Below are 12,305 nucleotides of genomic sequence, written 5' to 3'. Positions count from 1 at the left end.
TCTTCATCATCCATCCAGTTGTAACTCTGAGCAACTCACTTCACCATCCAATACAGCTGGAAGGGTTAAAGTCCTCTTAGTTTCCCTGGTAAATCTATTCCTGAGATACTCCAGCTATCTGGACCCATCAAAGGAGCTTAATTGTACATCTCCTATAGGCACCTCCTGTTATACTCAATAGCTTTAATAAGGTTACACAGCGTTATAGGAAAATACAATTCTGGAACAACAAAAACAGACAAGAAACTTGTGATAGAAAACATTTTTAAATCGGCCACACAAACCACTGTTGTCCCTGCCCTATGTCCTTTGTCTCACCACACAAACACATAACACATGCAGAAGCTATACAGAGTTTTCGCAATGCTCTGCAGCAGTTCATCTGACTTCAGGTATAAGAATTATGTAAAGTAGCTACTGAGTAATTCAGTTCCCATGATAGACTTTTGGCTGTCTGTCAATTTGAGCTCATGCCCCCGAAGCTGGAATAATAGTATTCATGATAAAAATATGGGGAATGCGACTGTAGTCTTTCCTTCTTGTTTGCAGGCCACAAATGACAACAGACAGAGCTCATGAAAAAGATTTAAATTAGTGACTTAGAAGTGAAAAGTCCTGTAAATCCTCAGCACTATTAAATATCCCAGTTTTAGTCCAGGATTTATAAGCTACAATAAACATTCACATAGTAAAAAACATTAGCAGATAGACAGACAGATAAAATCAACTTACAGTGTATTTGCCAAAGAAGTTTCACTTTCATGGAAAAATCCTTGCTAGCAATTGTATTGGCATTCACGTCAGCTGTTTTTCCTGCCTTCATCAGGGTGACCGAGGTCTTCCAGGACCCCCCGGGCCCTTTGGGCCAAAAGGAGATGGTTATCCCGGCCCACCTGTAAGTTTATGGACAATTTTTTTATGTGACTTGGGAACAAATAGGTGCTACACCAAAGTGATTGGCCTCCATGGCTAATGTGCTAGGAAAGATTATCTGGTTTAAAAGCCTAAAAAGGCTCCTCAAATGTGTAAATGCATTTCAGCATAGAAGGAAAAAGAAATCTTCCTCTGAAATAGTCCAAGACCTTCCATGTCTTCCACTCCTCCTGATTACACAATGTAACATATTCCAAGTGGGATTTCTTTTTAATATAGTATTGTGATGCAGGATACTGTCTTCTGCCCAGCCATACAAAATTTACTCCCAAACAGGAGAATATAGCCCAGCTAAGCAGCTGTGTCCATATACATTCCAGAACCACTAAAAAAGCAACTACTGTCCAAAGAGCCAGAAGAGCAAACCATCCTCAGTTCTGTTCATCAGGCTGTTGAAAGTGTGGCAAAGAATTGGTTGATCTACTTTACAGCCCTTCACAGAGGTCTTTACTGGTAGATATGACCAATCCCTGCAGAAAAGGATACCAAGAGAAAAGGCTCCTTCCTCTCCCTTCCTTGCACATGCATGCAGCTCTGGCCTCACGTATCCAGTCTGCACAACACTCTGCTCCACCAGCCCTGGCAGTTACATGCCTGCACACTGAGGAAGTCCCAGGAAGATTGCTGGCTAGAGCCGGGTAGTTTGGTAGCATTTATCTGTGCTAAAGACAATGGTAAAAGTGCATGCAATTGCCACACTGGGGAATAAAAATTGATGAATATCAAAATGGAAATTGGAATTTGATTTATAATACTTCCTGATATTTTTGTGCAATCTGATGCAGAACTGCTTCTGCACCTGCCTCTCCAGATCAGACTCCTCTGTCTTCCACGCAAGCCTCCTGCATGACATGCAACACACATGCAAATGCCACTGACTCCAATTCTGGCTTATCAGAGTAGAATTTAACCAATTGTAGACCAGAGTGATCCCACTAAGAGACAATATATTCAAGATACTACCATATTAATGTTAACAAAAGCATGTAGTCAATATAGCCGCAGATTAAATTAATATTCTGTCTGTGCATATAATTTCAGGGCTTGCCAGGCCTTCCTGGGATTCCTGGTGAACAAGGCCCAGATGGAGTTGGACTACCAGGACCTAAGGTACAGACCTTAATTTCTAGAAAAGTAAATGCATGTGTGTACTCTACTTCATGCAGATATAATTCCTACCCATAAGTCACAGTCAGAATACCTTTTTAATCCAGCTTGAATTTACTTGTCAGTATATAAAAGGTAGGTCCCATAGAATATCTTCAAGCTTCACTTCAGAACTCATCCTGATGCTGATTGCAGGATTACTGGAATTATACAGGCAATTGAAGGATTGACTACAGCTATTTAAATATGCTTAATTTCTCTTAAAAGGATGTACATCTTTTTTCCACTCACCTCAAACCCCTAGCTGTCTGAAAGCACTGATAGGAAAAAAGCTGTAACAGTGACAATGTGAACGTAAGAGTCTGATTCAACTGACAAGCAGCAAGCAAACCCACTTTTTTTTGGTTTGGGGAACTTGGAGTTCTTTTTATGATATGGCAATTGTAATTCCAGTGTAACTATTATGTAAGTGACTGTACATGCCTTGAATATGTTTAGACCACTAGCCACTGTATATCCCCAATAACTTTCTTGTCCTGCCTGCAGTATTCATGGGTTAGCATTGTTTAGACTTGCACTGTGCTGTTCAATAATTCTCTCTTTGTCCCATTTGAGTACAACAGATGCTGGGAATTCTAGAGATAAATTAAACTTTGGTATTCACTACTTATTTTTTAAAGTATCAACTTTCAGGGTGATCCCGGTAGTAGAGGACCAGTTGGTCTCCCAGGTCCCCCAGGAGAAGGCCTGCCAGGACCAAAAGTAAGCCATTTAAACAATTTTGTCTCCCATTGTCTATTTTCTAAAAAAAGAGGAAAAAAAAGTAATGTGAGATCATGCATACACATCTACATGTTTTCTGTCTTCACTCTTCACTAGAAACAACTAATCCTATAAATAACTAAGGAATACAGTGTCTTTATTTTGTATAAAATCAAAAATGTTTCTGGTGACTAGCCAAAAACCATGGCCTTCTTCCTATTGCATAAGACAAATTATAAAGTGATAATCTTGCAGCGAAGATCAGTGATGAAACATTTAGCTCCTGCAGATATTAGCTGCAGTTGAGTCGCAAAAACTTCTTCAGACCTAGCACTGGTCAGGATTAATGGCCTGGCAAGCACTTATTATGTCTTGTCTATACTACTGTTACAGCTACAGGCATACTGTTGAGTTCTTCTAGAATTAATTCCTCTTTTTTACTGTATAAAGTAAATCAATAATCATCTAATGACCAATCTGATGACCAATCCCTGCAAAAAGGATTATTTGTGTAATTACAATATACACCACAACAAAGGCCTGGACATAATTGTAACTATGAAAAGCAATTTTCAATATGAAACCTCCCAAATTGGAAACTCTTATGCTCCTACAGCTCAGCTTTAGAAGCTTATTAATACAAAAGAATTGTTTTAGAATGTAAATGTAAGCAAACTGAACAAGATCAAATGCAAAGATTTTGCAACATAATAATGTATTACCTGCACAATGTGGTTTATTGGTCCCAGAGATTCAGTTCATATTGGCACGAAGGCTAGGTCCAGAGCTAAGCAGTGGTGAAGCACTTCCCCAGCCAGTGCTAATCCCAAGGACTGGCATGTGCACAGGATCCTTACAAACGAGAAAATCAAGAATTTCATGCAGGGGTACTGGAATAGCAATATAGGTATAAAATTAATATTGTACTATATGGGTTTTGATTGCTTCCTATGAATAACATATGCAACTGGCACATTTTCTCTAGACTTCTTTTAAAACCTCAATCATCAATTAGCCTCAAGTGTTTATTTGCAATGCCACATTAGCATGTACGTCTATAGGTCTTACTGTGTAAGCTTAATGGTGATGAAAGATAACAATAACAATCCTCTCTTAAATCTTCAGTCCCCAATGTCCCACCAATACAATCCATCCTTCAATGTAATGTGTATCTCTATCAGCAAGGTGATTCATGTTCAATGAGCATTAAGCTCTGAGTGACTCTTTTGGGGTAAAACAGGATTTTAGTAATCTGATAAAGCATAAAAAGAGTCTTTGTCAGCTAGAGCAATGTTATCCTCACTACTTATAAAAAGACATAAATTTGGTAGAGGATGGACAGGAAATTACATGTTGGTATAACAATTTATTGCATATTTTTATTATGAATATTGTATTTAACATATGCAGGGTTTCTCTCTAGGGAACCGTAGGACGCCCAGGGCCACCTGGCTCCATGGGACCGCCTGGTGAAGGTATTCAAGGAATTAAGGTAAAAAGACTCAGTGTCTTCAATATTTCACTTGTGTTGGGTGGTCAATCTGAACATCACAGTGTTAAGGAGATTTCATATTGTTTCTTATATGAGGAGAGCCTCAGGCTAGAAAATGAGAAGGATAACACGAGCACCTACAAAGTATGTTCTGTCTCTACTGCTGTAAACAACAAGCCTAAGGGTGTGTGTATTGAGGGAGGAGAAAGCAAGAACATCTTTTATCAGTGAAAGATAGCCTTACAAAATTAAAAATACCATTCCCTCTTCCACAACTCTCATGCCCATGGAGAGAGCCTGAACTATTTATATGAACTACCACCTATGGTAGAGAAAGTCTCCAGCCTGAATATATGTGAATATTAATTTTTCCATGTAATATACACTTTTACCCAAACTATAGATTAGATGAGACAAACGCAAAAGACAAAAGAACAAAAGGGGGAATGAGAAGGAATAAAATGGGATGGAAAGAGGGGAAAGGAGAATTAGAACCAATAATGATCATGTGGTTTTTAAATATTATATCTCTTTCTACTGAAGAAGTATTTGAGAAATATAAGCGAGTTACTACATTCTCTCAGGTGCCTCGAGACACTTGTTGAAATGCAGTTTGAAACACTTTCTCTTTGAACATTCAAAAGTAATGCATGATGAATGATTACAAAGGGTTAATATCACTACCTGGATTATCATTAGGGGGAACAAGGAATTCAAGGAATGCCAGGACCACGAGGCCCCCCTGGAGAAGGGCTTTTGGGACAGAAGGTATGATATCTAAATCAGAGATAATGTCCTAGACTGAAGCTAACATACTGAAAATGCTCATTGAAGACGTGTGAATTCTGTGAAAAGGGAATGGGGATTTGGGAAAATCCCAGTCATTCACGTGATCGTTTTAATATTTTATAGCAGTATTTCTTTCAGTGTTGCTTATTTTAATATCATATGAGGCTTATCTTCTACTGCAATTAGAAGAAATGCAGATATTAGATTTAGTATCACTGCCTTTCTTTTACCTACCTACAATGCAAAATTTGGAGACTACATCAATGTTAAGAAAAAGAGAAATGTGGGCTGGAATCAGTTTTTGGATGTGATCACATTGGCCCAGAAAGGCTGTATGAAGTCCCATAGCCTACTAAAAATCAAACCAGGAGGTACTAATTCATCTTTTTGATATTCCAAACACCTTTACTGGGCCAAAAGGTTTCTCAGAGTGATATTCCCATTATTTTTTCCTTGCCTTTGTTCTCAATTTCCCTACTGTTATCTTATTTTTCTCAGACACAGATAATAATTTCCATCATGCAATATCCCATGAAACCCCTCTGTCTGCATGTACTTGTTTGAGATGGTTCATTGTTCAAACTGATTCAGCTATTTTTTTCCCATAAAAATGCTTAGCCAATACTACAAGTTATTCACGCAATTCACAAATACCAATTGATTTAAATGATCTCTAACATAGATTTCTAACTCATGTCAGAAGCTGAAGGTGAATTCAGCAAAGGCAGCTAAAGACAAATGTGGAAACTGTAATAAAAACTGACTTACACTTTCTTTCTGCTTACCAACATGGTTTTAAAGGGAGATCGAGGAGCTACAGGTGAAAAGGGAAAAAAAGGAGAAAAAGGTGATGTGGGTGACCCTGGTTTATCTGGAGAACCTGTGAGTAATTCAGGTTTATCATGTGTGTTTTCATAAACTGCTTAAAAATAAAGCTGGGCTGTCTGTTCTTGCTATTTAACCACATATAATCTGAAATACTTAGAAACTATGAAAACATTTAAAAGCGTAAAGAAGACATTTCCATGCTGAATACCCCAATTCCCACAGATGTGGTTTCTTTCTTAAGGCAGTGAAAGACAATTGCCATGTTTTAAGACAAAACTACATAATTTTATTCTACCAAGTAACTGTAGCTCAGACTTTCCCTCAAAGCTGATAAACAGATGAAGGGAGGCAAAATGGTAACTTCTGATGACAGGCAGGTCCCAAAAAGCTGGAAAGCAACACATGGTGCCCTTCTGTTCTGACATTTGCATACTATTAAGTAGGGAATTCTTGCCCTGACACTGGCACTGGCCCTATTAGACTCATACATGATGAAGGAGAATTCTGATCATTCCAGGGTGTCAGACAGGTATACAGTCTCTCGAGAAAGGAAACAAACACAACATAGTAGACAGAAAAGCTTTGCAGATTCTCCCTTTCTAATGTAAACTGACAATCAGTCATCCAGTGGGAGACTTGAGGTCATTCAATTCCCATAAAAACCTCACCACCTTAGGAGGTTGTAGATACTGCATGCACAAGGTAGTATCACAAGAACACTACTTTTTCTAGCCAAAGTTCTTATTGGCCAAATATTATTCTAATAATGGTATTGATGAAGTCATATTCTGAACTACTATGTTACTAAATAATTGCAGTAGCTTAATTAACAATCACTGTTACAGGGCAAAACTGGACCAAAGGGAGAGCAAGGCCTAACAGTAAGCAAATTCGATTATTTAAATCCCATTACGGCAAGACGTAAACAATACAAGATACTACAAGATGAAAAGTATCCTATGTCAATTATTTTGGAAAGCGCTTTTTGACTAGAAGTGGTCTCAGCAATTACTGAGACTAGAAGTGGTCTCAGTAATCATACACAAAGAAACCATGCAAAGGTTTCTGATTTTTCTTCATCTACTTTATGCTGAAATGGAATTTAAGGTTCCCAGTGATTTTATGTATTTTTCTGCTATGTGTTCTTTTACAGTTAGTCTTAGATGACCCAGGTGTGTATCTGCTGCATGACAGTTTTTTAAAATATTTAAGAAACTGAAGGGCAAAGATCTTCAAACCTGTCATGGTCTATCATGCTATAAACTTAATTATATTTCTGCTAAGCCTGAACTGCACTAGACCGAAATTCAGTAATGCATGTCAGTGAGTATATAAATACTACTGAAGTTTATGATGGAAGCTGAGCAGCAGTAGCAAAAGGTTATATTGAAAGAATGACTCAATGCCAAATGAGTCCTGTCATGCACTTCAAATAATATAACAAATAATTGCTCTAATAATGAGAAACACTTTGTTTGCATGTCACAGAAGCTATCACTTCTCTGAACAGACACCTGTGAAGGCACCAGGGTTTCTTTGCTGCTGGAGACTGGGTAATGCAGTGGGCCAGGTACACTAGGGTTCACAGATCCCAGTTCCGTGTTGGTGCTCTCTGACACATGCCAGCTCACTACAAGCAATATGCTTCCTGAAGCTGGGTCTATTTCTCCACTCCCAACACATTTAAAAGGGATATCCATATTATTCAGATGCTAAAATATGAATGGGGTTTGACTTTAAGTTTTAATGAGAACCAAATCATCACAAAACATTCTTTACAATAATAGTAGTAAATTGTTTTAGATAGAGGTGTTACTGTGTTGTCAAGTTAATGATTCTTATAGGCCATATAAAATAGTTCATTGTAAAATGTGGGACTCATTCCAAGCTTGGAAGGTCAGGTTTGAAAGTTAAACAGTAATATTTTTCATAAGTCCCTGTAGGACACAGATATTCATTATAAACAAAATCTTTGATAGCGACAATATATACCTCATTTGAAAGAGGCAAATTGTAAAATATTTTTATATTGAATTTTTTCATATCCAGAGAGAAGATATAATTAAATTAATTAAAGAGATATGTGGTGAGTACTCAGGAAATCTTTAATTTCAGATTCTATTTTTTCTTCATTGCATTTAGATTCTTTTCCTTTCCAAAAGGATACCAAGTCAAGTCATCATGATCTGTTTTTTTTTTATTTTTCCTTTGCAGGTTGTGGTATTAAATGTAAGGAAATTCCTATGGAGCTTGTATTTGTGATTGACAGCTCTGAGAGCGTGGGACCAGAAAATTTTGAGATTATCAAAGACTTTGTAACTGCTTTAGTAGACAGAGTAACTGTAGGCAGAAATGCTACCAGAATTGGCCTTGTGTTATACAGTTTAGAAGTTCGGCTAGAATTTGGTCTCAACAAGTATACAACTCAACAGGATGTTAAGCAAGCAATTAGAAAAATGCAATACATGGGAGAAGGAACTTACACAGGAACTGCGATCCGTAAAGCAACCCAGGAAGGATTTTTTGGTGCTCGAACAGGAGTGAGAAAAGTAGCTATTGTGCTAACAGATGGCCAAGCAGACAAGAGAGAAGCTGTAAAACTAGATATTGTCGTTCGAGAGGCTCATGCAGCAAACATCGAAATGTATGCAATAGGAATTGTAAATACTTCAGACCCAACACAGGTTGAGTTTGTGCGTGAACTAAATCTGATTGCTTCAGATCCAGACAGAGAACACATGTATCTCATTGATGACTTTAATACCCTTCCAGGTGCGTTCATTGCCGTTTTATTCTGCATTGTATCTGATACTTACCAGAACGGGGCAGGGGGGAAGCATTATCTTTGTAGATATGTTACATTTTGATGCTGATCAGGATTAGTTACAAGGTGCAAAGTAATAGGAACCTGGAGACCCAGATTCCCTTCTTTTAAGGAGTCACGTTATAGGGCAATGATTTGTCACACCAATGGAGGCGATGTCACCTACAGTGTAGGAAAACAGCTGCTTAAACTAGCTTTCTAAGCTGAGTAAGTGCTCATGCACTGTAAATCTGCTGGACTGGAAACCAGAATCAAACCCACTGGGGTAAATTCTACTTACTCCCTTCCATTGGGAAATAATCCATTTTCACTGGATTATTCACACGACCAAGGTAAGCAGTTATTTTCCCACTACCAACTAGCAGTTGTTACTAAGCTCAGATGAACACTTTTAGTTGAGTTCATTGTATTTTGTACCATGCAGAGGAGTTACGGGCTGGCAAATTTGTGACAAATAAAAGCCATAGTCCAGGGAGCCTGGAATAATCTTCTTGGATGCATATAAATAATCCAAAGGAGTACTGGATTACATGCATATTCTTTACATATATAAATAATCCAAATTAAAAAAATACATTGAATTTCTCAGTATGATGAGTTTTTTACTTTTTTTAAACAGCTCTGGAGTCCAAATTAGTCAACCAATTTTGTGAAGATGAACATGGTACCTTAATATACAACCGTAATGGAAATGGTGCAAGCATAAGTGGACCATCTTTCCATTCAGTACCTTCAAGTTCTTTACATCACATACTTCAGAACAACAATGTTAATAGACAATCACTTTCAGCACAGACACCTGGAGTATCTACAGTAGAAAGTCCTCTGAGTCTTGGTGATCCTCCTCAAGCATTAACTCCGGTATGAAAATTCAGCAGGCTTTAACAAGCAAAATTTTTACATATATATATCCTTCTCTGTTGCCTGATGTAACATGTAACTTCCCCCCTACTTTTCTTCAGGACAGGTACTGTAATAGCTCCTTTAATTTGGTATGCTTGGAGCTGGTTGTTCCGAGTAAGAGTTCTGATGTTGCATGCAGGCAGTTATCTAATGGCTATAATTTATTCCTGATACTGTTACAAGGATTATTATTCCTGCGTTTAATACAGTACTATTTGTGCCACAGTGTGAAACATAATGTTATTAAAATGCAATTACACTGTAATAATTAAGTCTAAGAATAGTAATTAAACTCAATTGTAGTCTATATTTTTAAGTTTATAAACAAAATTCTGTAAAGGTCAGCTAAAAAAACCCATATATATCTCCCAGGTTTAGGATTGACAACCCTCCTGGTAAACCAACCAGGTAAGGTTAAAATCCTGATTCTTAACACTGAAGTCAGGGTAAATGGGAAGGAAAAACATTAGAAAACCTCTAAGTGATGAAGGGCTTGTTCATTTTGAGACAATATCTGAAAAGCAAAGAAAATCAAATGCTTATTTCAGACCAAAGTACCTCCTGTGGTAGTATATGAAGCTTACGAAGAGGACCAAGAGGAAGAAGAACAGTCATCCTTGCTAACAGTGGACACTAGAGGTATTTTTATCATCATTCATTTTTTCATCATTTTTGGCTGATCAAAAATCAATGTCTCATTCTGTTTCTTTTCAGCTGCAGCTGTGGTACCATTATTGCCATCTAAACCATCAGATAAAGTCCTGACATCATCTCTTTCAACTGCAGGGCTCACACCAAGACCAGGTTATAGATCATAACTAGTTTTTCATTTTGTTCCCTCTTATCATGATACTAACTTCTCATAAGGCTTTAAATCAGAGTAATTTCGTTCCGCTGTCTGACAATTTCAAGAGCCAATGCTGTGGAAGAGAATTCATTTCAGGATTTTATAATGCATCTAGTTGCAGTTCTTGTCCAGCCTGTTCACCAGTTCTTGTCTTTCCAAATTCCAAATCCCACTGCTCCACTTGCAGCAGAAGCAATACAATTGACTTTTACAAACTGAATTGTTTCTATTCCTTTTTTTCTTCATTTTAGAAAGTATCCTGGACCTCCGATGCAAGTTAAGGCTGGATCAAGGGCCATGCCGTGTTTATATCATAAAATGGTATTATGAGAAACAAGCCAATGCATGTGCTCAGTTTTGGTATGGTGGCTGCGATGGAAATGCAAACCGCTTTGAGAGTGAAGAGGAATGTAGAGAGGCCTGTGTATTTTTTTCTGGAGGTAGGAATTTACCTCTACATTAATAATAAGCAAGTGGAAGCTATTGATTGTTTGGATATTCAGCATGGTATGTAAAACCAAACCCACTAATTTAAAGAATGTTAACATTATGAAATCATATGCTTACTAATTAAAAAAAAAGTCTACCTATGCAAGTTCACTTTAATTCTATTTGCATACATTGTATGATGTAGTCCTTATGTAACAAAACAGCATTTTTTCAGCAGTATCAAGAGCACAAAATCTCCTTTTTACTAAGGTGTAAGACCAGTATAGCATTTGCCATAGTAATTGCCCTTCCTTCACCTAGATCTTTAAATACTACCATTGTACAATCACTAACCATACATCATTTTAAATTATATACATGGCTTTGGAAAGCAATCTTTGGTAATTAAAATTACATAATTTCTTTTCTCTCTGTTACAGAAATCTGATATTTGGCATGGATTCTGCAATGAAGACTTCACTTTTTCTAAGCAAAAGTGCTCCCACAAGTCCTATTTTAGTATTTCAAGCATAAAATATCAATTTCCAAATTGCATGCAAAGTACTACTCAGTACAGATAAATAGAGCAAATGCATCAACTTGTAGCCCACAGACCCTCCGGGTCACAAGGCAGGGAGATGGCTCAGCTACCCACCTTTCCCAACCACATCACAGTTACATTTAGCCCTTTTTTCTGCAAACTTTCCTCAGTTTCCATTAGCTAGCAAGATACATGTCAAATGCAGTTAAAACACATCCCAGATTTCTATGAGCGACAATGCAAATAGCTGGCATCACTAAAATAGGTTAGTTCATGTCTAAAGTGGTCCTTAGTAAGTGCTTCTCTTCTGAAAGCCAAGTCTAATTTTTAAATGCATTTTAGTATTTTCATCTCTTTCTTAAAAAACTTTTTAAACTTATGTTCAAAACATCAAACAGCATAGAGTTTATTCTTTATTGCTGGTCACTGCCATACTGCTTTTTACATTTATGTCTGCCTGTATATGATGTATTTCCTGTTACTTGACTTATATACTTAAAAGCTTGTTTCTAATAAAAATTTCTGGTTTTACTGCCAGGCCAGAGAATGGATAATGGTACCTTTACAGGACTAAAAGCTTACCTCACAGCTAAAGTGTAATGTGTAATGTGCTTCTGGTGAGGTAACTGGATTTCTGCCGCAGCCCTTAACAAGGCTGAACATCTCAAGATTAGGCACTCCTGCATATGAAACTCGATGATCATTTTTGGTTGCGGTTGTGGGTTTTTTTTCCTGAACAAATGGTAAGTTCAGCATATCAACAAAAAATGGAATTTGGCCTCAAGTCAAACACCCGCGATCCTCCCTACTTTAAGGGCCCCCGGCCGCACCTCTGCCTGGATGCGCCGGC

General features: G+C 37.6%; 1 protein-coding gene across 1 annotated transcript in view; it reads left to right on the top strand.

Annotated features, from left to right (window-relative positions):
• Nucleotides 1–10,925, top strand: part of LOC104158104 (collagen alpha-1(XXVIII) chain-like) — a gene marked incomplete at its 3' end in the record, with an annotated part of 36,771 nt that extends 25,846 nt beyond the window's left edge. The window contains exons 24-35 of the mRNA XM_009695669.1: nucleotides 827–895; nucleotides 1,975–2,043; nucleotides 2,734–2,802; nucleotides 4,226–4,294; nucleotides 4,994–5,062; nucleotides 5,885–5,965; nucleotides 6,757–6,792; nucleotides 7,961–7,997; nucleotides 8,126–8,683; nucleotides 9,355–9,596; nucleotides 10,187–10,277; nucleotides 10,737–10,925. Coding sequence (XP_009693971.1) covers nucleotides 827–895; nucleotides 1,975–2,043; nucleotides 2,734–2,802; nucleotides 4,226–4,294; nucleotides 4,994–5,062; nucleotides 5,885–5,965; nucleotides 6,757–6,792; nucleotides 7,961–7,997; nucleotides 8,126–8,683; nucleotides 9,355–9,596; nucleotides 10,187–10,277; nucleotides 10,737–10,925 — 1,579 coding nt within the window. The remainder of the gene's footprint in view (nucleotides 1–826; nucleotides 896–1,974; nucleotides 2,044–2,733; nucleotides 2,803–4,225; nucleotides 4,295–4,993; nucleotides 5,063–5,884; nucleotides 5,966–6,756; nucleotides 6,793–7,960; nucleotides 7,998–8,125; nucleotides 8,684–9,354; nucleotides 9,597–10,186; nucleotides 10,278–10,736) is intronic.
• Nucleotides 10,926–12,305: the final 1,380 nt, after the last annotated feature.

The sequence above is a fragment of the Cariama cristata genome, unplaced genomic scaffold (assembly GCF_000690535.1).
Source record: "Cariama cristata isolate BGI_N322 unplaced genomic scaffold, ASM69053v1 scaffold17042, whole genome shotgun sequence".
NCBI classification, from domain to species: Eukaryota; Metazoa; Chordata; class Aves; order Cariamiformes; family Cariamidae; genus Cariama; species Cariama cristata.
The sequence above is the reverse complement of the archived record's forward strand: the minus strand, read 5'-3'. Positions and strand labels throughout refer to the sequence as shown.